The 25,660-nt window shown below is 45.8% G+C and overlaps 1 protein-coding gene and 1 long non-coding RNA gene across 2 annotated transcripts in view; one reads left to right on the forward strand and one right to left on the reverse strand.

The window, feature by feature from the left end:
- The first annotated feature begins 11,538 nt into the window (after positions 1-11,538).
- Positions 11,539-17,377, forward strand: LOC127647249 (uncharacterized). Its single transcript, XR_007971031.1, has 4 exons — positions 11,539-11,720; positions 13,242-13,311; positions 15,138-15,197; positions 17,234-17,377. It is a non-coding gene; the product is annotated as an uncharacterized LOC127647249 (long non-coding RNA).
- Positions 17,249-25,660, reverse strand: part of LOC127647246 (G-protein coupled receptor family C group 5 member B-like) — a 58,601-nt gene continuing 50,189 nt past the window's right edge. The window contains exons 5-6 of the mRNA XM_052131385.1: positions 18,777-18,943; positions 17,249-18,493 (exon numbers count right to left, since the gene is read on the reverse strand). Coding sequence (XP_051987345.1) covers positions 18,475-18,493; positions 18,777-18,943 — 186 coding nt within the window. The 3' untranslated portion in view covers positions 17,249-18,474. The remainder of the gene's footprint in view (positions 18,494-18,776; positions 18,944-25,660) is intronic.

The raw sequence follows: 25,660 nt of genomic DNA on the forward strand, positions 1-25,660 counted from the left end.
TCCGCAGCTCGCTAGAGCGGATTTGCACGGCGCTTTCTGCCCAAGGATCTACGGTTGGGAAACACGACCAAGCGCTCACGGCCCAGGGACAGCAAATACAGGAAATACTGCATACGGTACGTACCATTTCCGATCAGTTTCAACCTGTTCCACCTGTGTCTGTCCCTGTACCCGTTGATGTTCCCACCGCATTTCCCAGCGCTGCGAGCTTTTAACCCCCAGAGCGGTTTGACGGTTCGTCGGAAGCTTGTCAGGGTTTTTTAATGCAATGTACTGTTTATATGACGTATCACCCCCTTTTAAGCACTGACAGTGAGAGAGTACATTTTTTAATCTCACTGCTCTCGGGGAAGGCACGGCAATGGGCCACTGCATTGTGGACTGCCTAGAGCCCCCTTTTGATGTCATATGATCAGTTTTGTCACCAGATTGCCGTGGTTTTTAATCACCCGGCAGCTGGTAGGGATGTAGGCAGCCGCCTCGTGTTTTTGAAACAGGCGTCACACACAGCCGCTGCCTACGCACTTGATTTCCGCACCCTTGCCGTGGGTAGCAGGTGGAGCGACCCCGCTTTGTTAACTGTATACCGCTTGGGTTTGAATGACCAGCTCCAAATGGAATTGGCATGTCGAGGAGAATCGCTGTCGCTGGAGAACTATATTCAGCTCTCCATCACAGTGGATAACCTGCTTCGCGAACGTTCTTGTCCCCCTCTGTCGTCCAAGAGCTTTCAACGGGCCTTAACTCGTCTAAACTCATCACTCCCGAATGCTCTCCCAAAACCGAACCCATGCAACTTGGTCGCGCTCCGTTAACACAGGCAGAACGAACTAGACGGTTGACGCAGAACCTCTGCCTGTACTGTGTCGCTTCGGACCACCGTTACCTCGTGCCCGACCTGTCCCCGACGTTCCCTCTCCAAAAGTCAGGTGAGAACGTCAGTCATTCTCAGCATTACCCAGAAACAAGTCTGCCTCCCTGTAGTGTTGCGTTTTAACGATGTCTCCTTTTCTACCCCAGCCCTAGTTGATTCCGGGGCAGCGGGGAATTTTTTAGACGATGGCTTGGTCCAAAAACTGTCCATCCCACTCAGTCCGGTCGTGCCACCTCTCTGAGTTAATTCTCTGGATGGGGCACCCCTCGGATCGGGTCTTATTTCCTTTCGGACCATGCCATTGTCCCTCCAAGTGGGCTTATTTCACACAGAGCTCATCCAGTTTTTTATTGTGCAGTCACCTAGAGACCCAGTGGTCTTGGGCCACCCCTGGTTAGCGCTTCATGACCCCCACATTTCCTGGCGCACGGGGGAGCTGTTGTGCTGGACCGACCACTGTTTGACCCATTGTATTTCCCTTCCGGTGTTCTCCACCTCCGTAGAGAGCCCCGAAGTGAAGTCTCCGGTCTCCATCCCTCCTGAGTACGCCTCCTACGCTGATGTGTTCGAGAAGACCCAGGTTAGTCTTCCCCCACACCGTAGTGTGGACTGCGCCATCGATCTCCTTCCGGGGTCCCCACTCCCTAAGAGCCGAGTATACCCCTTAACGCTACCCGAAACCAAGGCTATGGAGGACTACGTCGATGAGGCGCTCAGTCTGGGCATCATTCGGCCATCCACCTCCCCGGTGGCGTCCGGCTTCTTTTTCGTGGGCAAGAAGGACGACGGGCTTCGCCCCTGCATCGATTACCGAGCCTTAAATAAGGCTACGGTGAAGTTCGCCTACCCCCTGCCTCTCATCCAGCCGTCCCTCGAACAGGTCAGTAAGGCGAAGATCTTCACTAAGCTGGACCTCAGGAGCGCGTACAACCTTGTACGCATCCGCAAGGGGGACGAGTGGAAGACGGCGTTCATCACCACCAGGGGGCACTGTGAGTACTTGGTGATGCCGTACGGCCTCGCCAACTCCCTCTCGGTGTTCCAGTCGTTCATGAACGATGTCTTCCGGGACATGCTAGACCTCTTCCTCGTTGTCTACATAGACGACCTTTTAATTTACTCCTCCACACTCTCTGAACACACCGTTCACGTCTCGAGAGTGTTACAGAGACTGCGAGAACACGACCTGTTCGTGAAGGCAGAGAAGTGTGCATTTCACCGCCCCTCCGTCTCCTTCTTGGGCTACGTCTTGTCTGCTGGAACTACGGAGATGGAGACCGACAAGGTTGCTGCAGTCCTGTCCTGGCCCAAGCCCAGTACGCTCAAAGAACTCCAACGATTCCTGGGTTTCGCCAACTACTACCGGCGTTTTATTAGAAACTTCGGCAAGATCGCCGCACCTCTCACGTCCCTGACACGAGGCAACCCGAAATTCCTCACTTGGAACACACCCGCCCAGCAGGCCTTCCAGGCCCTAAAGGAGGCCTTTACCACCTCCCCAGTTCTCCAACAACCCGATCCCACTCTGCCATTCGTGGTAGAGGTGGATGCCTCAGAGGTAGGTGTGGGAGCTGTACTCTCCCAACCACACAGGACTCCCGCAAAACTATACCCTTGTGCTTTCTATTCCCATAAACTGTCCTCCCCGAACAGAACTACAACGTCGGGACTAGAGAGCTGCTGGCCATCAAGCTAGCCCTGGAGGAGTGGCGTCACTGGTTGGAGGGCTCTAGGTTCCCTTTTGTCGTTTTCACCGACCATAAGAACCTGGAGTACCTTCGCTCAGCCAAGAGGTTGAACCCTCGACAGGCCAGGTGGTCGATGTTCTTTACCTGCTTTAACTTTTCTGTTACTTTTCACCCGGGCTCCCAGAACATCAAGGCTGACGCCCTCTCTCATCTCTTCAACCATGGCTCGGAACCCCCGGGGTCGGAGACAATCCTCCCCACGTCGTGTGTCGTCACACCCGTTAGGTGGGAACTGACGGAGGCCATCCTGCAGGCTCAAGGCGACGAGCCCGCGCCTCCTCAAACGCCCCCAAACAGGATGTATGTACCCACCATTATTCGCCCTCAGCTGATGCAATGGGTTCACACTTCCCTCTGTTCTGGCCACCCGGGGATTACCCGTACTACCGAACTCCTCGCTAGGAGATTTTGGTGGCCCTCGCTCAAGGACGTCGTCCACGACTATGTCCTCTCGTGTCCAGTCTGTGCCCAGTCCAAAACCCCTCATCACCTTCCCGCAGGACTCCTCCAACCGCTACCTATCCCTGACCGACCGTGGTCCCACATCACCATGGACGTTATTACCGACTTGCCCCCCTCCGACGGCCGGACCGAGATCCTTGTGGTAATAGACCGTTTCTCCAAAATGTGCCGCCTGATTCCCCTACCCGGGTTACCCAACGCGACACAACTGGCTGACCACATGATCACCCACATCTTCAGAAACTTCGGTATTCCCGAGGAGATCACTTCGGATTGGGGTACCCAGTTCACGTCTCGCTTCTGGTGAGCCTTCAGTGACAGACTGGGTATCCAACTCAACTTCTCCTCGGGATACCACCCCCAGACCAATGGCCAGACCGAGCGTCTCAACCAGGAGATTGGCAGGTACCTGCGAGCCTACTGCGCCCAGAACCAAGGCAGCTGGCACACCTATCTCCCCTGGGCCGAATATGCCCAGAACAGCCTGGTCAGCTCTTCTACTCGTCTCACCCCTTTTCAATGCGCCCTGGGCTACCAACCACCCCTTTTGCCGTGGGAAGCTGATCCCAGTGACGTTCCGGCGGTGGATGCCTGGGCCCGAAGGTGTGCCCAGGTCTGGAGAGCCACCCATGACCAGATACAACGCTCCACCCAGACCCAGAAGTCCAAGGCAGACCGCCGACGCCATCCTGTGCCCCTGTTCCATCCGGGCCAAAGGGTTTGGCTCTCGACCCGAGACATCGCCTCCGTCTCCCGTGTAAGAAGCTAAGCCCCAATTATGTCGGCCCTTTTAAAATTATTAAAAGAATAAACCCTGTCACTTATCAATTACTTTTGCCACCCCGCTACAAAATTTGTCCTGTGTTTCATGTTTCCCTTTTGAAGCCAATGTTCTATAGCCCCATGTTCCCGCCCACGGCAGCCCAAACACCCCCTCCACCACTCGATGTCGGAGATCAACCCGCCTATACGGTCCGGGCCTTGCTAGACTCCCGACGTCGGGGAGGCGAGCTGCAGTATCTGGTCGACTGGGAGGGCTACGGACCCGAGGAACAGTCGTGGGTACGGTCGAGGGATGTCCTGGATCAAGCTCTCAAGCTAGACTACCATCGCCAGCATCCCGATCATCCCGCACCGCTTCCCAGAGGTCGCGCTCCTCGCAACCGAGCGCGGCCGTCCGGAGCCGTCCGTAGCAGAGGGGGGAGTACTGTAATGAACCCCGCTCCTCTAGTTCGCTCCGCTTCCTCGAGCTCACACGCTCGCTCCCAATCAGCCCCCTCTGGCTCTCACGCTCGCTCCCAATCACCAGAGTATTAGTTTCACCCGCACTCGTCCCAATCACTCAATTATTAGTTTCACCTGCACTGTTCGTTTTCCCCTATTTATACGCTGCCCTTTCGTCTCACTCGTGTTGGTTATTGTTTAGTTTACCCCTTCGCTTTGCCAGCTCTAGTGATCCCCTAGCTCCCCTGTCTATTCAACTCAATTGTCTTACTTGTTATACTGATTCTGATTTCCCCGGCTTCGACCTTACGCTTTCCTCGACCACTCTTTTGTAGATTTGCCCCGTTGCCATATCCTGATTCCCCAGCTTCGACCTTACGCTCCCCTCGACCACTCTCTTCTGGATTCGCCCTATTTGTACTTTTGCTTTGCCTGCAATAAACGCAGTTTGACTATACATTGTGACTGTCTCTTCTTGTGCGGGTTACAGTAATCCAGATGAATAAAATATAATACAATTTTGTACTCTTAAACAAATGCTTCCCTGCTTGTTATATGATGGCCTCAGAGTGGACTTTTCAGTGAAAGAAGAACTGTATTAATTGTTGCTTAGGTATTTAAAGGACAGCAAGTGGCAGTAAGTGCACACAATGGATGGTAAGATTTTGCTTTATTTAATGTAATTTAACAATATTAAATTTTTAACATGTTTTCAAGTCTGACAAAATGCATACCTTGCTTGCTAACATGTTGCAGTGTTATCAAGTCAGATGGTCATTTTTATTTTCATTGTTAATGAGAACCTAATGTGCTTGCAAAAATGTATCTATGAATTATTCATCTTTGTAGATGTTAAGGCATTAATGTGTCTCAGAGGAGGCCAACATTCACAGTGAAAAGTTTGACAACTTTAATGGAGGACGACAAGGTTTCTGATGAGGTAAATTAATATTCTTTTAGTATGTGGCTATGTAAATTCTTTGAACACTTATAATATTCCACTCCCATCCTGTCCACATGCCCTACCACCAAGGCAAACTACCATGGCCTCTGTCTAGTATTTAGCCTTCGCATTGTTAAGCTCTGCATATGATTTACAAAGGGGTAGAGATCAAATCTACGTTGAGGCTATTTTCTTGGCTTGCCAGATGCCGAATTACACCGTAATAAGTATTACATATAAACAAACTGGGAAATTGGGGTTAAAGCACTTGCTTGCATGATCATGTTTAATTATTTATTTATATTATGTTTTCATTTGCAGAATCACAAAGGTCCAGCCTTGCACAGGACTGGTGATAAATGATTCACATTATTTCTCTGTGACACAGTATTTAGCACTCAAAATCTTTTACCTCATAATATTCCTTGAAATTTTCAGGTCATGGATTCCATATGTAATGTCCTTAGCAAGGTAAGTGTAATTTTAACTAGGATACATAAATAATGTACACATACTGTAAATGTTAACAATATGCAAAGGAATGCCATTTTTAAAACTGTAGAATTAAGCTTGATTTGAAATAAATTTGTATTGCTTCACCTCTTTTTTTTTTTTTTTTTTTTTTAAGTAAAAACTAAATATATTGTTTGTCCTCTACCTGAATTTGAATCGCCCGGGTGTTGTGCATATCAATTGTCAGGCACTCACAAAAATATTGGACGGGTCCAAAAGAGCAAAGAGCCACTATTTTATCAAGGTATGAAGCAATGGTTCTGTCACTGACCTAAATTTTTTTTGCTGGGCATTATTTGAATGAATAGCTGCTAGGTTTCAGTGAGCTTAATTAAACAGCATTGTCACTGTATAGATGATTGTCATATGCACTTGGTTATATTTAATTTCTTTTAATGTATTTTCTTTTCTGTTTCTCTTAATTCCAGAATACAATTTATGAAGGGGCAACAGAGGTGTTTGGCACTTATCTCGAGGGCGGCAATAACTGGAGCTTTTTTTGTGAGTCGCACCTTTTTTAAGGAAAAACAGTCTTCTTCACATGTGGGTTCCAGTTTATTTTTGCCTTGATACAAATATCAAGTTCACCACTGCCATAGGCTTCTATTGAATGTAAAAATAACAAATAAATAACCCATGAAAGTTAACAAATCTGACTAAAATGCCATGCTAACATCTTATTTATGTTAGCCTGGCATTTTAGTCAAACGTGTTGAATTTATTCAGTTTATGTGTTGTTTAAGACTCATTATCCAATACACTAGAGGGCAATGGCTACCAATTATTTCTGTATAGGTAAATGTTCATGAAAAGCCAAGAATAATTGGAAACGTCTCGGGTTACATGTGTAACTCTTGTTCCCTGAAAAAAACGGAACGAGATGCTGCGCTTTTGGGAACAATCCTGCATTGAGACCTGCTGTGAATATGTGTGTAACATGTCAATGAACATTGACCAGAATTTATAGCCTCGGCTAATGATGATCATTAGATGCACCTGTGGCCAGGCTATAAAATAGAGGTGTCACCAGCGTGTCGTCAGATATCTTTTTCTGAAGAGCAGTCCTGGGACGTCCCAGTGCGGCAAAGAAGCACAGCATCTCGTTCCGCTTTTTTCAGGGAACAAGGGTTACACATGTGTGGCAGCGGGGACGTGGTCAAGCGCCCGTCCGGGAGAGAAAAGCGGTAAGGGCGCTTACACCTGAGCTAAATTATGTCTAACACCTGTGTCTAATTGCAGTAAGCATGGGGAGAGCGGCATAAAAGAGCAGCAGCCACAGAGCCTCGAGAGAGAGTGCCTACACCCAGACCAGCAGTTACAGAGAAAGTGTGCTGTACAGTTGTCTATGTGATAGAAAGTGTGTTAATTAAAGACCCTTACCTTGAGCAAGAAGCTGTTCCCCATGTCATCCTTTGGGAACTGTGTTACACTGGTGCCGAAACCCGGGAAAAGGAAAATTGGAGAAATCGTCCGAGTATGGAGAAGGGTCGCCCCGTAGAGTCTTCCCAGCTGGCGGAAGTCCTTCAGTCCCTCGCTACACTCCATCAGGGCCACCAACAATCCCTGCTTGAGCTCCGGCAGGACCAGGATCGTCGATTCTTCGAGATCATGCGGGCTCAAGCAGAGGACCGACTCGCAATCCGGAGCCTCCTCAGCCAGGAGGCCGCTTCAGCCACAGCCACGACCCCGGACACCCGCGCCACGCTGCCCCCGCCCACGTTACAGAAGATGGAGCTGGCAGATGATCCAGAGGCGTTCCTCGATCTGTTTGAACGCACGGCGGAAATTTGGGGTTGGCCCCAAGGCCAGTGGGCAGCCCGCCTAGTCCCTCTTTTGTCCGGGGAAGCTCAACTCGCGGCCCAACAACTGCCGGCAACAAACCTCCTGGCTTATACGGATTTGAGGAAAGCCATCCTGCAACGGGTTGGTCGGAGCCCGGAAGAAAATCGCCAACTCTTCCAGGGTATGACGCTGGAGAAGTCCGACCGCCCGTTCGCGTTTGCCCAACGGCTCCGGCTTGTCGGAGGTGGCTGCTTGCGTGGGACCGCGACGTTGAGGGACTTGTCGACCAGGTGGTACTGGAGCAGTTTGTCCAACGCTTGCCCAGGAGAACGGCTGAGTGGGTCCAGTGCCACCGCCCGGCGTCGCTGGAGGAAGCCGTACGACTCGCGGAGGACCACATGCTGGCGATTCCAAGGGCGGATGAGCCCTCTCTCTCTCTCTCTCCCCTCCCCCTGTGTCTTTCCCTGTTTTTTCCCCCTCCCCTCTTCCCTCTCGCTTTGCTCTCTCCCCAGGGCCCGTTCCTGCCCCGTGCAGGCGTGGAGGATTCGTGAGACCAACTTCCCGACCGTGGGAGAACCCGCCTACCCCTTCCCCGTCCTTCAGCCGCTCTCCTCCTCAGGTGGGGGCGCCCGCCAGCACAGGTGCAGCCGTGGCGCCTGGGCCGGCCTGCTGGAGGTGCGGAGACCCGGACCACTTCCGGGATCAGTGTCTGCTGATGGAAGTGGGGACGGTGGTGCGGGTCTCCGATGTCCCGCAGGCTGCCCCCGATCGGGCTGGAGCGTACCGTGTTCCGGTAAGGATCCAGGGGGGTACATACCAAGCATTGTTGGATACCGGCTGTAACCAGACCACCATCCACCAAGGCTTGGTTCAACCCGGGGCTTTGGGCTCAGCTAAACGGGTGAGGGTGAGGTGTGTGCATGGGGATGTTCACAAGTATCCCATGGTGACTTTGGCGATCAAATTCCGGGGAGAAAAACATAGTGTGGAGGCAGTGGTTAGTTCCCGTCTCACCCATCCGCTAATCTTGGGTACTGATTGGCCGAATTTTAGAAATGTATTGGAGGGAGTTTGTGCGGATGGGTCCTGCATGAAAGTGAAGAGATGTGTGATGTGCGATGCTTTGGCGGGGGAGGCGGAGCCGGGGCCGTCCTCGGCTGCTCCGAATGACGATGGAAGGGGCGAGGTTGTCGCCCCTCCTCTCAGGGAATTCCCGGAGGGGGACTTCCCCTTGGAGCAGTCACGGGATGAAACCCTTAAGCACGCTTTTGACCAAGTGAGAGTAATCGATGGTCAACAACTCCGGCCGGGCGTCACCATTTCATATCCCTATTTTTCGGTTATTAAAGATCGGTTGTACAGAGTGACGCAGGACACTCAAACAAAGGAGGAGGTGACACAATTGTTGATTCCACGGAGCCGCCGGGAAATGGTTTTCCAGGCGGCTCACTATAATCCTATGGCCGGTCACCTAGGGGAAAGGAAGACACTTCTCCATCTAATAGCCCGTTTCTATTGGCCGGGCATTGGCGGCGACGTCCGCAGGTGGTGTGCGGCGTGCCGCGAATGTCAGCTGGTAAACCCACCGGCCACCCCAAAAGCGCTTTTGCGCTCCTTCCATTGATCGAGGTTCCTTCGAGAGAATTGGAATGGACCTCGCCGGGCCATTAGAACGGACGGCACGCGGACATCGCTTTGTGTTAGTCCTGGTGGATTACGCAACGCGATATCCGGAAGCAGTGCCTTTGAGCAACATCTCAGCACGTAGTGTTGCCGGGCACTCTTCAAGATAATCTCCCGGTGGGGGTTCCGAAAGAAATCCTCACCGACCAAGGCACTACTTTTATGTCACGAACACTTTGCGAACTTTACGAACTCTTGGGCATTAAGTCGATTCGCACTAGCGTGTACCATCCTCAGACAGATGGACTGGTGGAACGACTTAATAAAACGCTCAAAAATATGATTCGTAAATACGTACACGAAGACGCTAGGAATTGGGATAAGTGGCTGGACCCCCTGTTATTTGCAGTACGAGAGGTCCCGCAAGCCTCCACGGGGTTTTCCCCATTTGAGCTGCTGTACGGGTGACGCCCACGCGGGGTCCTCGACGTTATCCGTGAAGCTTGGGAGGAGGGACCTTCTAATAGTAAAAATGAAATTCAATACGTTCTTGATCTTCGAGCAAAGCTCCACACACTGGGGCAATTAACACAGGAGAATTTGCTCCAGGCACAAGAACGCCAATGCCGGCTGTATGACAGGGGTGCTCAGCTACGGGAATTTGCACCGGGAGATAAAGTGCTTGTATTACTCCCAACATCGAGCTCGAAATTACTCGCCAAGTGGCAAGGACCCTTTGAGGTCACACGACGAGTAGGGGATCTCGATTATGAGGTTAAAAGTACCGATAGAGGGGGCGCGTCAAATATATCACCTCAACCTCTTGAAATTGTGGAGAGAAGAGGCGGCCTCTGTGACGTTGGCAACGGTAGTTCCGGAGAGGGCGGAGTTTGGACCGGAGGTAAACAAAGCCTGCAATCCTAACACCTCGGTTCCTTGTGGAGACCACCTCTCGCCGAGCCAACTCGCAGGTTTCCGAACTACAAAAGGAGTTTGCAGACGTGTTTTCTCCTCTACCGGGCCGCACAAACGTCATACAACACCACATCGAGACCGAGCCGGGCGTGGTGGTACGTTGTCGCCTCTATCGCTGTCCGAACATAAAAAGAAAGTAGTTCGGAACAATTGACGCCGATGCTTGAGATGGGAGTAATAGAAGAATCCCACAGCGATTGGTCCAGCCCGGTCGTCCTTGTTCCCAAGAGCGACGGGTCTGTGCGTTTCTGTGTGGATTATAGAAAGGTCAACGCGGTGTCTAAATTTGACGCGTACCCAATGCCCCGTGTTGATGAACTGCTCGATCGGTTAGGTACTGCTCGGTTTTATTCGACCTTGGATCTAACGAAGGGTTATTGGCAGATCCCCTTGACACCAATATCCCGTGAAAAAACGGCCTACACCACGCCGTTTGGATTACACCAATTCGTGATGCTTCCTTTCGGTTTGTTCGGGGCACCAGCCACGTTTCAGCGTCTCATGGATAGGATCCTCAGACCGCATACTGCTTACGCCGCTGCCTATCTAGACGATATCATCATTTATAGCAATGATTGGCAGCGGCACATGCAACATCTGAGGGCCGTACTGAGATCGCTGCGGCGGCCGGGGCTCACGGCAAACCCGAAAAAGTGCGCGGTTGGGCGTGTGAAGGTACGGTATCTGGGGTTCCACTTGGGTCATGGCCAGGTGCGTCCCCAAATTGACAAGACCGCGGCGATTGCGACTTGCCCTAGACCCAAGACCAAAAAGGGGGTGAGGCAGTTCCTGGGGCTGGCTGGCTATTACAGAAGATTTGTGCCTAATTATTCGGATGTCACCAGCCCGCTGACTGACCTCACTAAAAAGGGGGCTCCAGATCCGGTCCAATGGTCGGAGCAGTGCCAACAGGCGTTTACACAGATTAAAGCTGCACTTTGTGGGGGGCCGCTTTTGCATGCACCTGACTTCTCTCTCCCTTTTGTTTTGCAGACGGACGCTTCAGACAGAGGGCTGGGGGCCGTACTCTCGCAGGTGGTGGAGGGGGAGGAGCGCCCGGTGCTGTACATCAGCCGGAAGCTCTCCTTGAGGGAGACCAAGTACAGCACCGTAGAGAAGGAGTGTCGGGCCATCAAGTGGGTGGTCCTCACACTCCGTTACTACCTGCTGGAGCGGGCCTTCACCCTCTGCTCGGACCACGCCCCACTCCAGTGGCTTCACCGCATGAAGGATACTAAAGCCCGGATCACCCGTTGGTATCTGGCCCTCCAGCCCTTTAAATTCAAGGTGGTCCAGATGGCTGCTGCTGACTTCCTCTCCAGAAATGGGGGGGGAGTGGTAGGCAGGCCGGATGACGCCCCGGCCTGAGTCGGGCGGTGGGGGTATGTGGCAGCGGGGGCGTGGTCAAGCGCCCGTCCGGGAGAGAAAAGCGGTAAGGGCGCTTACACCTGAGCTAAATTATGTCTAACACCTGTGTCTAATTGCAGTAAGCATGGGGAGAGCAGCATAAAAGAGCAGCAGCCACAGGGCCTCGAGAGAGAGAGTGCCTACACCCAGACCAGCAGTTACAGAGAAAGTATGCTGTACAGTTGTCTATGTGATAGAAAGTGTGTTAATTAAAGACCCTTACCTTGAGCAAGAAGCTGTTCCCCGTGTCATCCTTTGGGAACTGTGTTACAACATGTAACCCGAGACGTTCCCTTTACAAAAAGCTTCACTATGTTGCTGTGCTTTTGCTAAGTGCTTTTGGGAACACAATACCCACGCTGCCGCACTGGGGCTGTCCGGACCCCTTCGGTTGTGAAGTGTGCTCACAAAAACGCGAGAGGTCTCAGACATGAGCTTGAGATGTCGACTCAAGGATATAAGAGCACGGAGTAGCATAAACATCTAAACCATAAAATTTGACGAATGTGTGCGGAGAGGACCAGCCTGCCGCATCACAAACCTGCTGCATAGGGACCCCTCTAGCCAAGGCTTTGGAGGAGGCGACCCCTCTGGTGGAGTGAGCCCTGACACCTACTGGCAAATCTGTACTCATACATAATCTTCCCTTATATATTGTTACATTTAAATGAAAATACTTGTCAGATCCTGTATTTGGTGACAAATGTCTCTCGCTCACATTTTGCCACTGAATTTATGAAGTCTGGTGGCTGCATTACCTCCTTCCTGTGCCCTGCAATACAGCAAGACAGAATGCACCTTGCCTCACTTTTGTTCCGGTCTTTAGGTATGAGCACTATTAATGGAAATATTATCCATGGATCTAAATATATATTTAAATGGTAATTTCTTACTCATCATCAATGTTGCTGTAGGGTAGATGATACTGGATTAGAAGGATTAAGTTGTTAGAACTGTGGATGTCCAATATGAAGCACAGCATGAATTGTACTGAGAGAGGACTTTTTTCCAAAACATCCCTGGAAAACTGGAAATGGGGCAAGGTGTCAAATTCTGATCTTACCCTATAATAAACAAAAAAGAACAAAAGAAAAAATTATAATGCTTTTTTTAATGTTTACAGACCGAACAAAAACATGTGGAATTTGTGACAAACATTTGTCAGGGACAAGGAAAGTAAATGCTGTTTTCACATATGAAAGTCATATTCTACATGTCTTATTCATGCATAATCGTTATATTCTACATGTGAACACACACAAAATGCATATACAATCCATACAAACGAGATACATGAGAACCAATACGCATATTAGGAATGGTAACTTTTCACATTCATTTTTAAAAATTAACTTTTTATTTTTAATAGAGTATTTTTTTGCGGCTAGTAATCTACATTTACCTTTGCTACATTTGCCATTTATACCTTCATTACAACTAATCTGTTACTATGCATTTTGCTACATTAACTGAAATTAACTGTTATCAAAGCTGTGTGCGCAAATTCATGCAAGAAAGCTTTAACCGGTCTCCCTTATGGTACAAAGAGACACTTGTGCCAGATTTTAATAAGCTGGGAAAATGCAAAATTTTAGAAAATCCAGCAAATACATTTTTAATTTAATGTTTGGTTGTTCTACTAATGGCACATGCTGACTATATATGATTTCTATGTATTTTGTTTTAACAGGCAACATGCACCTGTGGGGCAGTGCTGCATGCAGAGTGTGCAGCCACACAGATGTGCTACATATGTCAAGGTAATATATGTGCAAAGTCTCATCACCCATGCACATACATTATACAATCTTCTTTGTCCTGTTTTCAGTCCACATACGTGTATACAGGGTTCGAAATTAACACTCGTCAAGCGCAATTTATTATTTAGGCTGGTAAAAAAAATTTGCTGCTTCGTTGGATTTTTTCCATCTACCACTCCCCTTGGGGAGTTTCAGACACTGCGTTTGTGTGTTTATGTATGTGTGTGTGCGTATATATGTATATGTATGTATGTATGTATGTAGTATATATATCTACACTCACCTAAAGGATTATTAGGAACACCATAGTAATACTGTGTTTGACCCCCTTTCGCCTTCAGAACTGCCTTAATTCTATGTGGCATTGATTCAACAAGGTGCTGAAAGCATTCTTTAGAAATGTTGGCCCATATTGATAGGATAGCATCTTGCAGTTGATGGAGATTTGTGGGATGCACATCCAGGGCACGAAGCTCCCGTTCCACCACATCCCAAAGATGCTCTATTGGGTTGAGATCTGGTGACTGTGGGGGCCATTTTAGTACAGTGAACTCATTGTCATGTTCAAGAAACCAATTTGAAATGATTCGAGCTTTGTGACATGGTGCACTATCCTGCTGGAAGTAGCCATCAGAGGATGGGTACATGGTGACCATAAAGGGATGGACATGGTCAGAAACAATGCTCAGGTAGGCCGTGGCATTTAAATGATGTCCAGTTGGCACTAAGGGGCCTATAGTGTGCCAAGAAAACATCCCCCACACCATTACACCACCACCACCAGCCTGCACAGTGGTAACAAGGCATGATGGATCCATGTTCTCATTCTGTTTACACCAAATTCTGACTCTACCATCTGAATGTCTCAACAGAAATCAAGACTCATCAGACCAGGCAACATTTTTCCAGTCTTCAACTGTCCAATTTTGGTGAGCTCTTGCAAATTGCAGCCTCTTTTTCCTATTTGTAGTGGAGATGAGTGGTACCCGGTGGGGTCTTCTGCTGTTGTAGCCCATCCGCCTCAAGGTTGTGTGTGTTGTGGCTTCACAAATGCTTTGCTGCATACCTCGGTTGTAACGAGTGGTTATTTCAGGCAAAGTTGCTCTTCTATCAGCTTGAATCAGTCAGCCCATTCTCCTCTGACCTCTAGCATCAACAAGACATTTTCGCCCACAGGACTGCCGCATATTGGATGTTTTTCCCTTTTCACACCATTCTTTGTAAACCCTAGAAATGGTTGTGCGTGAAAATCCCAGTAACTGAGCAGATTGTGAAATACTCAGACCGGCCCGTCTGGCACCAACAACCATGCCACGCTCAAAATTGCTTAAATCACCTTTCTTTCCCATTCTGACATTCAGTTTGGAGTTCAGGAGATTGTCTGGACCAGGACCACACCCCTAAATGCATTGAAGCAACTGCCATGTGATTGGTTGATTAGATAATTGCATTAATGAGAAATTGAACAGGTGTTCCTAATAATCCTTTAGGTGAGTGTATATACACTCACTCACTCAGTAACACTAGGCACCTAAAACAGGCATAAAATGAGGCTCGGTATTGTTTTTGACTGTTTTTTGTCTTTATGCACTAGTCATCAGCAAGTTTGTTGTGGAGAATCTCACAGATTTTTGTGTATTTATAATTTTTTTTCTAAACAGACAACAGCAGCCCATTGGCCCAAATCTCTTTGTCTGCCCCAAGCACTGTACCGCACCTGGGTAAATGTTTTGTTATTGACTGGTTAGATCTCTTGCACCAGTCATGAACAAGTTTCTTTTAGATGATCTCACACACATATATATCTTGTGTTTCTTTTTACACAGTTGGCACTGACCTGTTATCCTTACCCTCTAAATCTGCAGAAGACTCTCCACCACAACAGGGTATCTGTTCAAATTCTTGCTTATTTACTGACTGAACTTTGACTGAATCCCATTTACAATGTTCCAGTCACTTCGCCTGGGACAGCCTTTTTGTCATGTTATTTTGCCCTGGAGCCTGTGGTTTTTGCAGGGTGTAATGATCATCATTATAAAAAAGAATTCTGTAGTCTAGGGTCTGGTGTGAGGCATGTTGTTTCCAGGAAGGCCAAGGTAAAGGTTATGTTTATGAACAATTGCCCTTGAGGCAAAATGGCTTTAAAATAGGTAATCTCCCACTTGGCCCCTGTGGGATTCCTCATGGAAATTGGATTTATTTTTCAAGTCACAAAGTGTTTGTCCAATTCATAAATGGTGATGGTCAAGTTCAGTACAGTGCATTTGGCATTGATTATAAATGAGTTTGAGGTGCTATTTGAAACAATATGTTTGATCACACACCCCGATAGTCAAAACAAAGGGCATGTCAAGTTCAATCTTGGGATATCTCGGTAAAAACATCCCGTACAAATGCGCATCTGGAAATCACATAGGTCTTTTCTATTAAATCTATCACTACTCCTGTGCAAATAGGGCTTTTGGATTCTCTTTGATTTCTTGCTTTAGAAGTGATTGGTGCATGTTCACAAATACTGACCAATTTGTCCTGGGGCATAGGAAGAACATACATGTATCTTAGTTCTAATAAAGGGGTGACATTCCCCTTTAATTTACTGAAAGGTTTAGGTAGTTAATACATTTTTGTAGACTGTCCCACATTGCAAATGAGTAACCTTGGCATGAGTTCTGACATATTTGTGAACAGAAGGGACAGTTATGGCCATGTTGGAGTATTGCAGACTGTTGCAGTGAGGAAGAGATGGAGGAGGACGACAACGAGGAAGAGAAGCATGAGAAACACAATGAAGAAAGAGATAGGGAAGATGGGGGAGAGGGAGAGGAGGAGAAAGAAAGGAAAGTGTACAAAGTGTTAGGAAGACTAACAGCGCAAGGAAAGACTTACCTGGTAGATGAAGATGAGTTGAGGAGGAGGGTCAAAGGAGAAAACATGTCCACAAACATGTTCCGAATGTTGATAAGGGTTTGTATTTATTTTATATGCATACATTTAAGTATAAAAGCAAACAAAAATAGCATATGATTTAATTGCAAATTAAAATAGTTCCAAGACTGCCAATCTGTAGGAAGCATAAATGTCTTGTAGATGTAATGTCTTATAAATGTAGATGTGCAGCAACTCATCTTGAATTATGAGTGACAACAATGTCACTCACTCACAGTTAGCCACTATGCCCCTCATAGATGTTCACAGGCATGGCACATGATTCATATTTAGAAAGCATGCTCTCATGCTTTGCATCTGTGTCACTGTACTTGTTCATAAATAGGTCGGCAAAAAAGGTGTTACACCCAATGTGCTGCAGCAGCCTAGAAAGGCAAAGACAAAGGTGACAATATTCAGCACCTTAACAGAAGGAGAGGCGGAAGACATTGCCAAGGGGTTTGGCATGGCACTGGCCAAACATGTGCCAAAACAGAAAATTCTTGCTGGGATACCCGAGAAGGACATAAAATAAACTAAAAATAAATTTCATAGAGCACAGAAAATAAACTTTTGGTATCATGTCTTAGAAGTTTTTGATGGCTTCTACCTCGGTTTCGTGACATTTTCTTTTTTACCTTACAGTATAAATGTGAGGTACATTCCCATTTGTTCTTGAAGAGTTTATTTTGTTGATTGCTTTTTGGAGATGTCTTCACCCTTTTTAAAACTTAATAGGCCTAATGTGTTTTATTCCAATATTACCAGTGCACAAACCTTTTACAGCCTTTTGCCTCATGAGGTCAGTCAATCAACTAGGGAATGAAAATATTCTGTGATGCAAGGGATTAACAATCACAGTTTCTGATGTCCAACACATATCTGATTTGATAGAAGCTCTGGTATTGACAGTATACTAAGAGGATACATACATGACCCACCATTATGGTGACTGTATAGTTACTCTGGTAACATGAACACTTTTATTTATTTGTAGGCGGAGCATTGAAAGAATGAAAATAAATCTGCAAAACATTGGTCCTGAATCGGAGCTGGATTTGGTAACTCACCGCTTTGGGCCCACAGCGGCTGATGTTTTCTTTTCCTTTTTAGAGGACTGTTTGAAATGAACTCAGTGCCCCGGAGGAACTCACGTAAACAGAAAAGTTCAGATTTCAAAACACAGAGGTTGTGTCACTTAATTTGATTTTTATTTAGATTTATTTAGTTTTACATTTAAAAAAGGAGACAAAAAAAAAGTTTTTGTATTCATAGTAAACGTAGGGGAGTACATATATAAATTTTGATGAAAATCCCTTGATTTTTGTATTTTTTTTACTACTATTTGCTCCGTTTTCTTGCCTTGATAGGAAAACTTGATGTGATATCGTTACTCATCTTGAGGCAATGTCTCTGTGAGTCTTTCTTTTTCTATTTGTAAATAGTGGCTGTATTTTACATGAGTTGTCCTCATCACAAAGTCTCTCAAATCTTTTAATGTTCAAATGTTCTTCCTTTATTTGCACTTCTATCATTGACTTTATGGGCAATATCCTCAGGTATTGTCTTCCATGTCTGTAGTCTTCAAGAAATTTTCCAGTTTCCTGATAGTTGAACTAGGCCTATCTTTGTCTTCAATTTCATTTTGTACAGGCTCCACGACATTGTTAATAGCATTTTCAGATTTTGACTCACTTATCTCATTTAAAAGTACCTTTGCAAGTAGTAGACAAGCACATTTTTTATGATATGAGAAAGTACAGCAGTCACATACATTTGTCAGAATACATGGTTTTGATACTACTCTGCCAAATAAGCTTTCAACCTCTAATTCTTTTGAGGATTTGCAGGTATACTTATTCCTTTGTATGAAGTTGTTGGCATGGGCTTGCAGTTGTGTGTTCATGTCTGTAAAAGTGTCACCATCAACACAAGTGAGAAGATTTATTAAAATGAGATGCTTACATGTACGTCCTCTTGTCCCAGCTACACAACTGCAGAACTGTTCTGAGGGGCATACACAGTAAACTAAGTGTGGATTATTATCAGATGGAACATTGTATATGTATGTTTCTGTTGAAGCTACAGAAACTTTCCTGGTCCAACCATTGTCCAACCTCTGTGCAGATTTCTTTATTTCTTCCAGTTTGCATTCCAGAGGGTTATAGACCCTTCCAACAGATTGCAAATCTTGTATAATTTTGAAGTACTTGTCAGTCTTGTTCAGCAGCACATCAATCAGGTGATCCCAATTGGGCTAGGAGCAGCAACAGATTGGAAGAAAAATTATTTACTTTTGATTTAGTCAGGCTTTACTAAGAAACAAAAGCAAATCAAAAGTCATAAATAATTACAATAATGTATCTATGTTTTCTGTTGAAAATTTGTGGTTTAGCTGAAAGCAGCTGATAATTGGGAGATGTAGAAAGATGAGTCCAAAGAGTAGGAGGAACAAATGAATAAATACTCAAGACACTATGCAAGCTTTCAGCTACCCACTAATAAACAGTGAAGAGAACATGCATAAAAATGTAATGTACCATTCTATTAGATTGTTTGTGTCAGAGTCTCCGTGCATATAGCATCTTCCGAAGTCAGACCACAGATGACCAATTGGCTCCCAGTGGTTCCTAAAGTACTTGCAGACATCTTTTAAGTTCTTGATCTGGTAGTGGAACATCTCAGCTTTTATTTGGAAATCATGTTCCTGAGAAAATGGACAAGGAACATCATGTAGTTTTGTTTTATTAGCATGAACGGCAATTGATTTATAGGTCATGAAGGTAATCCTCGACATAGACCTGAACTAAATGTGTGCAGTTACTGTACTGAGCATCTGTCATGTTCCTGATTGATCATACTGAAACCATTTAGGTCTATATGAAACAGATGATAAAATAAATATGCTGATTTTATTTACAGTTAGTAATACAATGACATACCTCAGAGTACAGACTGAAATAAAATGTTTGGCAGTTTTGATAAGTTATAATCAGGGTTGGGAGAGTTCTTTTATTAAATGTATTCCACTATAGAATACAGAACACATGCAATAAAATGTCATTTGTAACGCAATCCATTAGAAATAATAGATTATTTCTTCAGCACTGGGAGATCTTTTCACTTGTTTTGAATATAACAACTCTGCCATTACAGTAACACAAAATACACATGTTAAAAATACATTCTCTGAAAAACATAAATATCTTATATGTAATGTTGTTTGTAAACATTAAACTGCTGTTCAAATGCACTTTGGATCACATCATTTATATGCATAAATGTTTTCCATCTGAAAAGGACTAAATATTAAATTAAACAAATGACAAAAAAAATGCAAAGTAATCTCAGTAATCAAAATACTTTTTGAACGTAACTGAATTCTAATGACCAATTATTCAAATTCTAACTGTAGTGGAATACAATAGACCAACAATACTTAAGTGTTTACTATCTAAGGGGACTAAAAATACTTTTAGATAAAAGGGCAAGCGTGAGCAGTCAATTACTGTTTTAATGACCAATACTGCCGTATTTGTGACCATGAGATCTGCGTACAATGGCCAGCACGAGATTCTCTATGAGACATAAATCCGAAAGAATGAGTACAACATAAAATAGAGTTAATTGTGATGATCAAACGTTAAATCAAATTTAATAATAATAACAAAGATTAGAACATTAATATATCCTTGGAAACTTTTATAATTGGAGTCAGATAAATAATCGGGGTTAACAAAATGAATAATATAATTATTTAATTGGAACAAAATAACTTAAACTGAATGCGCATGATAAGACAGAACACGCAGGAGACCTTTAGCCATACCATTGTATACCATCCTTGGGCCAGTTGGGTGGCTTCCCTTTTCCACCTTTACCTTATTTCCCAACCCCCCTGCAACCTTTAAGATTATTTGAAGGTTTATTACATTTTTAATCTGTGTCAATACATTTCTAATGTCAAAAACTCTCAAATATAATAAAATAATTTATTATTTGGAATAATTTACTTTAATATCTGCATTATGTCTGCATAATATCCGGTGCTGAAGAAGGTAGCTGAAGAAATGCAAAAATCAAGGTTTAGTTTTCAGTATGGCACAATGTTAGATAAAAAAATACACGTTTCAGCAATTCTTATGTATTAATGGAAAAAGTACATCTTACATGTTAATCCACCTGTTAGTGTTTCCCTGGCTGCCTTCATTCTGCGCAACTTTATGTAAGTGGGTCATTTGTTTTATAATGGATTAATTCCTTTCCATCTATTCATTTATCCATAACTTATTTTGAAATTTATGTTGCATATAGCTTGAACATCCTCAAAACTAAATAAATTAATCTGAGAACCAAACTGCAGAGGACTATTTTATCTTCCATTAACAAGACTTATGACATAATACACAAAGCAAGTCTTACTATTATTAAATAGTGCATTAGCATGTTTGCTTCTCATGATAATTTATATATTTTTAGAAAATGCATATGCACAGAAAATGATTTTTTTGCTGTTGCGCCAAGACCACAAGATCAAGACTCCAACTCTGGATTGTAGTGCAAATAGTAATGTGTTTATAAAAATAATGATCAATGATAGTAATATGATGACATGCAGTATATTGGCAGTAAAATTTACCAGATTTTATAGCCTCTGCTGGTGACTTGGATGAACCTGTAGCAGGGCTATAAATAGCTGCGCCACAGGTGCATCGTCAGATCTTTTGTCTTCAGATCACTCTGTGTGTGTGTTGTGCTTCATGAGCTTGTCAGAAATGCTCTACTTTCCTCTGTTAGGAGTTAGATTTTGTTAGTGCACAGAAACCTTTCACTTTTTTAAAAAAAAAAAAATGACTGAAAGACCGAGCAAGCGGTGTCTGTTCCCTTGTTTTATGCTCTATGGCTGAGGGACACACACACCAGTTTTATTTTGTATGTTTGGGGGAAGAGCTTGCTCTTGTGTTGGGGTGGGGTGGGTGCAAACATTGCGATCTGCTCTCAGTCAAAATGCTTCACACTCGTCTTGCTTACTTCCAAGAGTCAGCGCCCACACTTCCATCATGGAGCTCTCATATCGATCTGGCTGAGGAGCGAGAGACGGGTCCATCCCTATCGCTCTCTCCCCAGATCCAGATGGTCCTTCCTGTGATCCTGAAGCGCACTCCGGCACCTCTTCGGTTCATGAAGGGGACTGTGAATCTCTTGAGTCTGCGGACTTCGAGTTACCCACCTCCAAGCATTCCGGGCATGATAATAAACCATTGGAGGAATTACTCGAGGTGATTACTCGTGCGGAGAACAGGCTACAGACTGGCCACACGAACAAGAGACCCCCAAACGCTCCAAGTTGGAGGACAGATTTCTGTCTGGTGGCCAAGGGAAGGGAACGCCTCATCAGTCTCTTCCTTTCTTTGATGACCTATATGAACGAGAGAGCTCCTCGTTCCTCGTATAAGAAACCTTATACGGGGGTATTCGGTGATGCCGCCGGTTGAAGAGATACTTGCGGGTTATCTCTCGCCTGGCTCGGCATCATCGTTAAAAAGACCCACTCTCTCCACAAAGCCGTGCAGGACCACCTCCACGCTTGTGGGGAAGGCTAATCAGGCAGCAGGTCAGGCTGGTGCTGCCCTGCACACTATGTGCAGTGTTACAGGCGTATCAGGCTGATCTGTTGAAGTGCGGGCACCATGGTCAACGAGGAGGCTTTCTCTGAGCTTCGTCGAGCCACAGATCTGTCTCTCTGCATGACCAAGCAAACGGCCCGTGCCATTGGCCGGTCTATGTCTGCTTTAGTCAGCACGGAGAGACACATATGGCTCAACCGTTTGGGCATCAGAGACAAGGACAAAGTTTTCTTTCTCGATGCCCCAGTTTCACCTTCCAGCGAAATGTTGGGTGTACCGTTGCTTCCTGCCTTATTCCAGGACACAGAACACTCAACATCCCCTCAACAGGAAGTGTCAAAATCAATACTCATTGTGGAAACTTCTGCCAGGTATTTCTATGTGGGTCATAAGAACAGTAGAAAAAGGCTACAGAATTAAATTTGTTCGCCGTCCTCCGCATTTCAACAGCGTGGTTTCCACTACCGTGAAACTGCAGCAAGCATGTCTACTGTGGAAAGAACGGCAAAATCTCTTGGTCAAAGGGGCAAGAACATGTTCCCCTTCCAGAGAAAGAGTCAGGTTATTTCAGCAGATACTTCCTGGTTCCCAAGAAGGGTGGGGGGTTGCGTCTGATCTTCGAGGCTTGAATCAGACAGGGCATTCAAGTTCAAGATGCTAACTATCAAGACGGTCGTGTCCCAAATCCAACATCACGATTGACTGGTCACGATCGATCTCATATAGAAATTTTGCCACAACACAGGAAGTTCCTGAGGTTCACTTTCAGGGGCGAAAGCCTTTCAATATCGGGTTTTTCCATTTGGCCTAGCCCTATCAATGTGATTGGCACATCAACTGCCTCGAGTTGATGGCTGTATTTCTGGCCCTGAAATACTTCCTACATTCACAAAATGCATGGATGCAGCACTGAATTACATAGACGACTGGCTGATACTAGCACAGTCTCAAGAACTGGCAGTTCAGCATTGGGATATTGTCTTAGCTCATCTGGTTTCTCTGGGTCTGAGACTCAATGTCAAAAAGAGCGTTCTCTCTCCCACTCAGGGAATTACCTATCTGGGCGTTGTATGGAATTCGATCACGATGCTGGCACAATTGTCTCCTGCTCTAATCGTGTCCATTCAGAACAACCTGAGCAAAGTAAGGCTAGGCCAAGTTTGCACTGTTCGTCAGTATCAATGAATACCCCTGACGGGCTGGGGAGTGGTCTTAAGTGGTCATCCAGCTCAAGGGGAATGGGAGGGTCATCAGCTTGATTGGCACATCAACTGCCTCGAGTTGAAGGCTGTATTTCTGGCCCTGAAATACTTCCTACAGCATTTGAGAGGCTGCCATGTCCTGGTGCTGGTGGACAACACAGCAGCAGTCGCTTACATAAATCATCAAGGAGGTCTACGTTCACGCCAGCTGAACACTCTGGCACCTCAGATTCTCCTTTGGGCCCAGGGGAAGCTCCTGTTAGTCAGGGCAGTTTATATCCCTGGATGCCTGAATGTGGGAGCAAATTTACTGTCCAGACAGAAAATACAGACGTGGGAGTGAAAACTCCACCCCGAGGTAGTGGAACAAATCTGTGTGAGATTTTACAGGGCAGAAGTGGACCTCTCAACAGACAGCGCAATGTCCCCTCTACTTCTCTCTGAGTCACCCAGCCCCCCTGGGTCTGGACGTGATGGAACATACATGGCCCAGAATGCACCTGTATGTGTGTGCGCCTGTTCTCTGCTCCCAGGAGTCTTGGCCAGAGTTCGCCAGCAAGGGTCCTGCCTCATACTGATAGCGCCGCGCTGGCCGAACAGTATGGTTCTCAGAGATAACGTCTCTCCTTGACGGCTCGCCTTGGGCGATTCCAGACAGGAGGGACCATCTGTCTCAGGCACAGGGGACAATATTTCATCCCTGGCCCAAGCTGTGGAACCTTCATGTTTGGCCTCTGAAGGGTACCAACTGAGGGACACTGGGCTTTCACCTGAAGTTATCGAGACCATTCTATGTGCTAGGGCTCCCTCATAAATGGGGTGTCTTTGAAAGATGGTGCAGTGCACATAATGCAGATCAAGTTAACTGCCAGATTGCTTCAGTTCTGGACTTTCTGCAGGAAAAATTGTCAGCAGGCACATGCCCCGCCACTCTCAGGGTTTACGTGGCCGCTCTATCGGCTTGCCACGCCTTGAATGACGAGGTGCCGTTGGGGAGACATCCTCTGCTTGCTCGCTTTGTTCGTGGAGCCATGCGACTGAGACCTCCTGCTAGGACCAGGATCCCTTCATGGGACTTAGCAATAGTCCTTGAGGGTCTGGTTGAGACCCCCTTAAAACCTCTAGAGTCAGCGTCTGATAAATTTCTGACTCTCAAGATGGTTTTTTTTTATGGCAATTACTTCCCTAAAAAGAATTTTGGATCTACAGGCTCTGTCTGTCTTGCCAGCCTGCTTAGATTTTGCCCCAGAAATGGCTAAAGCAATTTTGCACCCTCATCCTGACTACCTGCCTAAGGTTCGTTTCTCGACTGTACATTTGGTCATTCTCAAAGCCTTCTGCTCTCCGCCGTTTACAATGTTTTACTATTGTCCTGGCCTACGAGGCACGCGGTCAAGCTTCGCCAGTAGCTATCAGGGCTCACTCTACCAGAGGGGTCGCCTCCTCTAAAGCCTTGGCTAGAGGTGTCCCTCTGCAGCATATTTGTGATGCAGCAGGCTGGTCCTCTCCACACACATTCATAAGATTTTACAGTTTGGATGTTCATGCCACTTATGCCTCTTATGTCCTTGAGTCGACATCACAAGCTCATGTCTGAGACCTCTCGCGCTATTGTGAGCAGAGCTACACAACCGTAATGGGTCCGGACATCCACAGTGCGGCAGCATGGGTATTCTCATTCTCAAAGCACTAAATCAAAGTGTAGCTTTTTGATAGGGAACGTCGCTGGTTACTTAACTATAACCCCTATTCCCTGATAAAAGCAGAGCGAGATGCTGTGCTTCATTGCTGCACTGGGATGCCCCAGGACTGCTCTTCAGACAAAATACCTGACAATGCACCTGTGAAGCATCTATTTATAGCCCTGCTACAGGTGCATCCAATGATGTCACCAGCAGAGGCTATAAATTCTGGTCAATTTCATTGACGTGTTGCACACATATTCACAGCTGGTCACACCTAAAGTTGTTCCCAAAGCGCTAAATCAGCGCATCATCTATTTCCGCTTTTATCAGGGAACAGGGGTTACAGTTAAGTAACCCGACACGTTTTGCAACGTAATATAGTAGTATTTTTGTGTCGCTAAATAGCTGGAGGTGGCTTATCCCAGAAGAGGTCAGCATTCAAGGATGTTAATGCCGGCATCCTTACGCTGAAAAATAAGGTGGATACTTCGGGCTTAAGGATAATAGGACTCTTGGAAACAACATGCCAATTTTCTGTGTGATCATGTTGGCTATAAAATATTAACCATTGTAACACCCTACTAAGAGTGTAATTTGTACCAAAATCCTATTTTTTTTTAAGCAAATGTTATATCACTAACTTTGAAGTTTTAAAGTTTTTGGATGGTTTGTGGTATTTAAAAAAATTTATAATTATTTGTACCTTATTTATCTATAAATTACTAAACTTTTCATTTTTAATGCATTCATTTTTATATAAAATAAGAACATTTTATGTTAAATTCACTTTTACACTTCAACTCCATGTCAAACTATTTTATGCACTGTTGGAGAAAAAAAAAAAAAGATTATAGACATGAAATTACAACATATAACTAGCAGATTTCTGCAGAGGTCAACTCATTTGCCT

This window comes from Xyrauchen texanus, chromosome 8, assembly GCF_025860055.1.
Source record: "Xyrauchen texanus isolate HMW12.3.18 chromosome 8, RBS_HiC_50CHRs, whole genome shotgun sequence".
Classification (NCBI taxonomy): Eukaryota; Metazoa; Chordata; class Actinopteri; order Cypriniformes; family Catostomidae; genus Xyrauchen; species Xyrauchen texanus.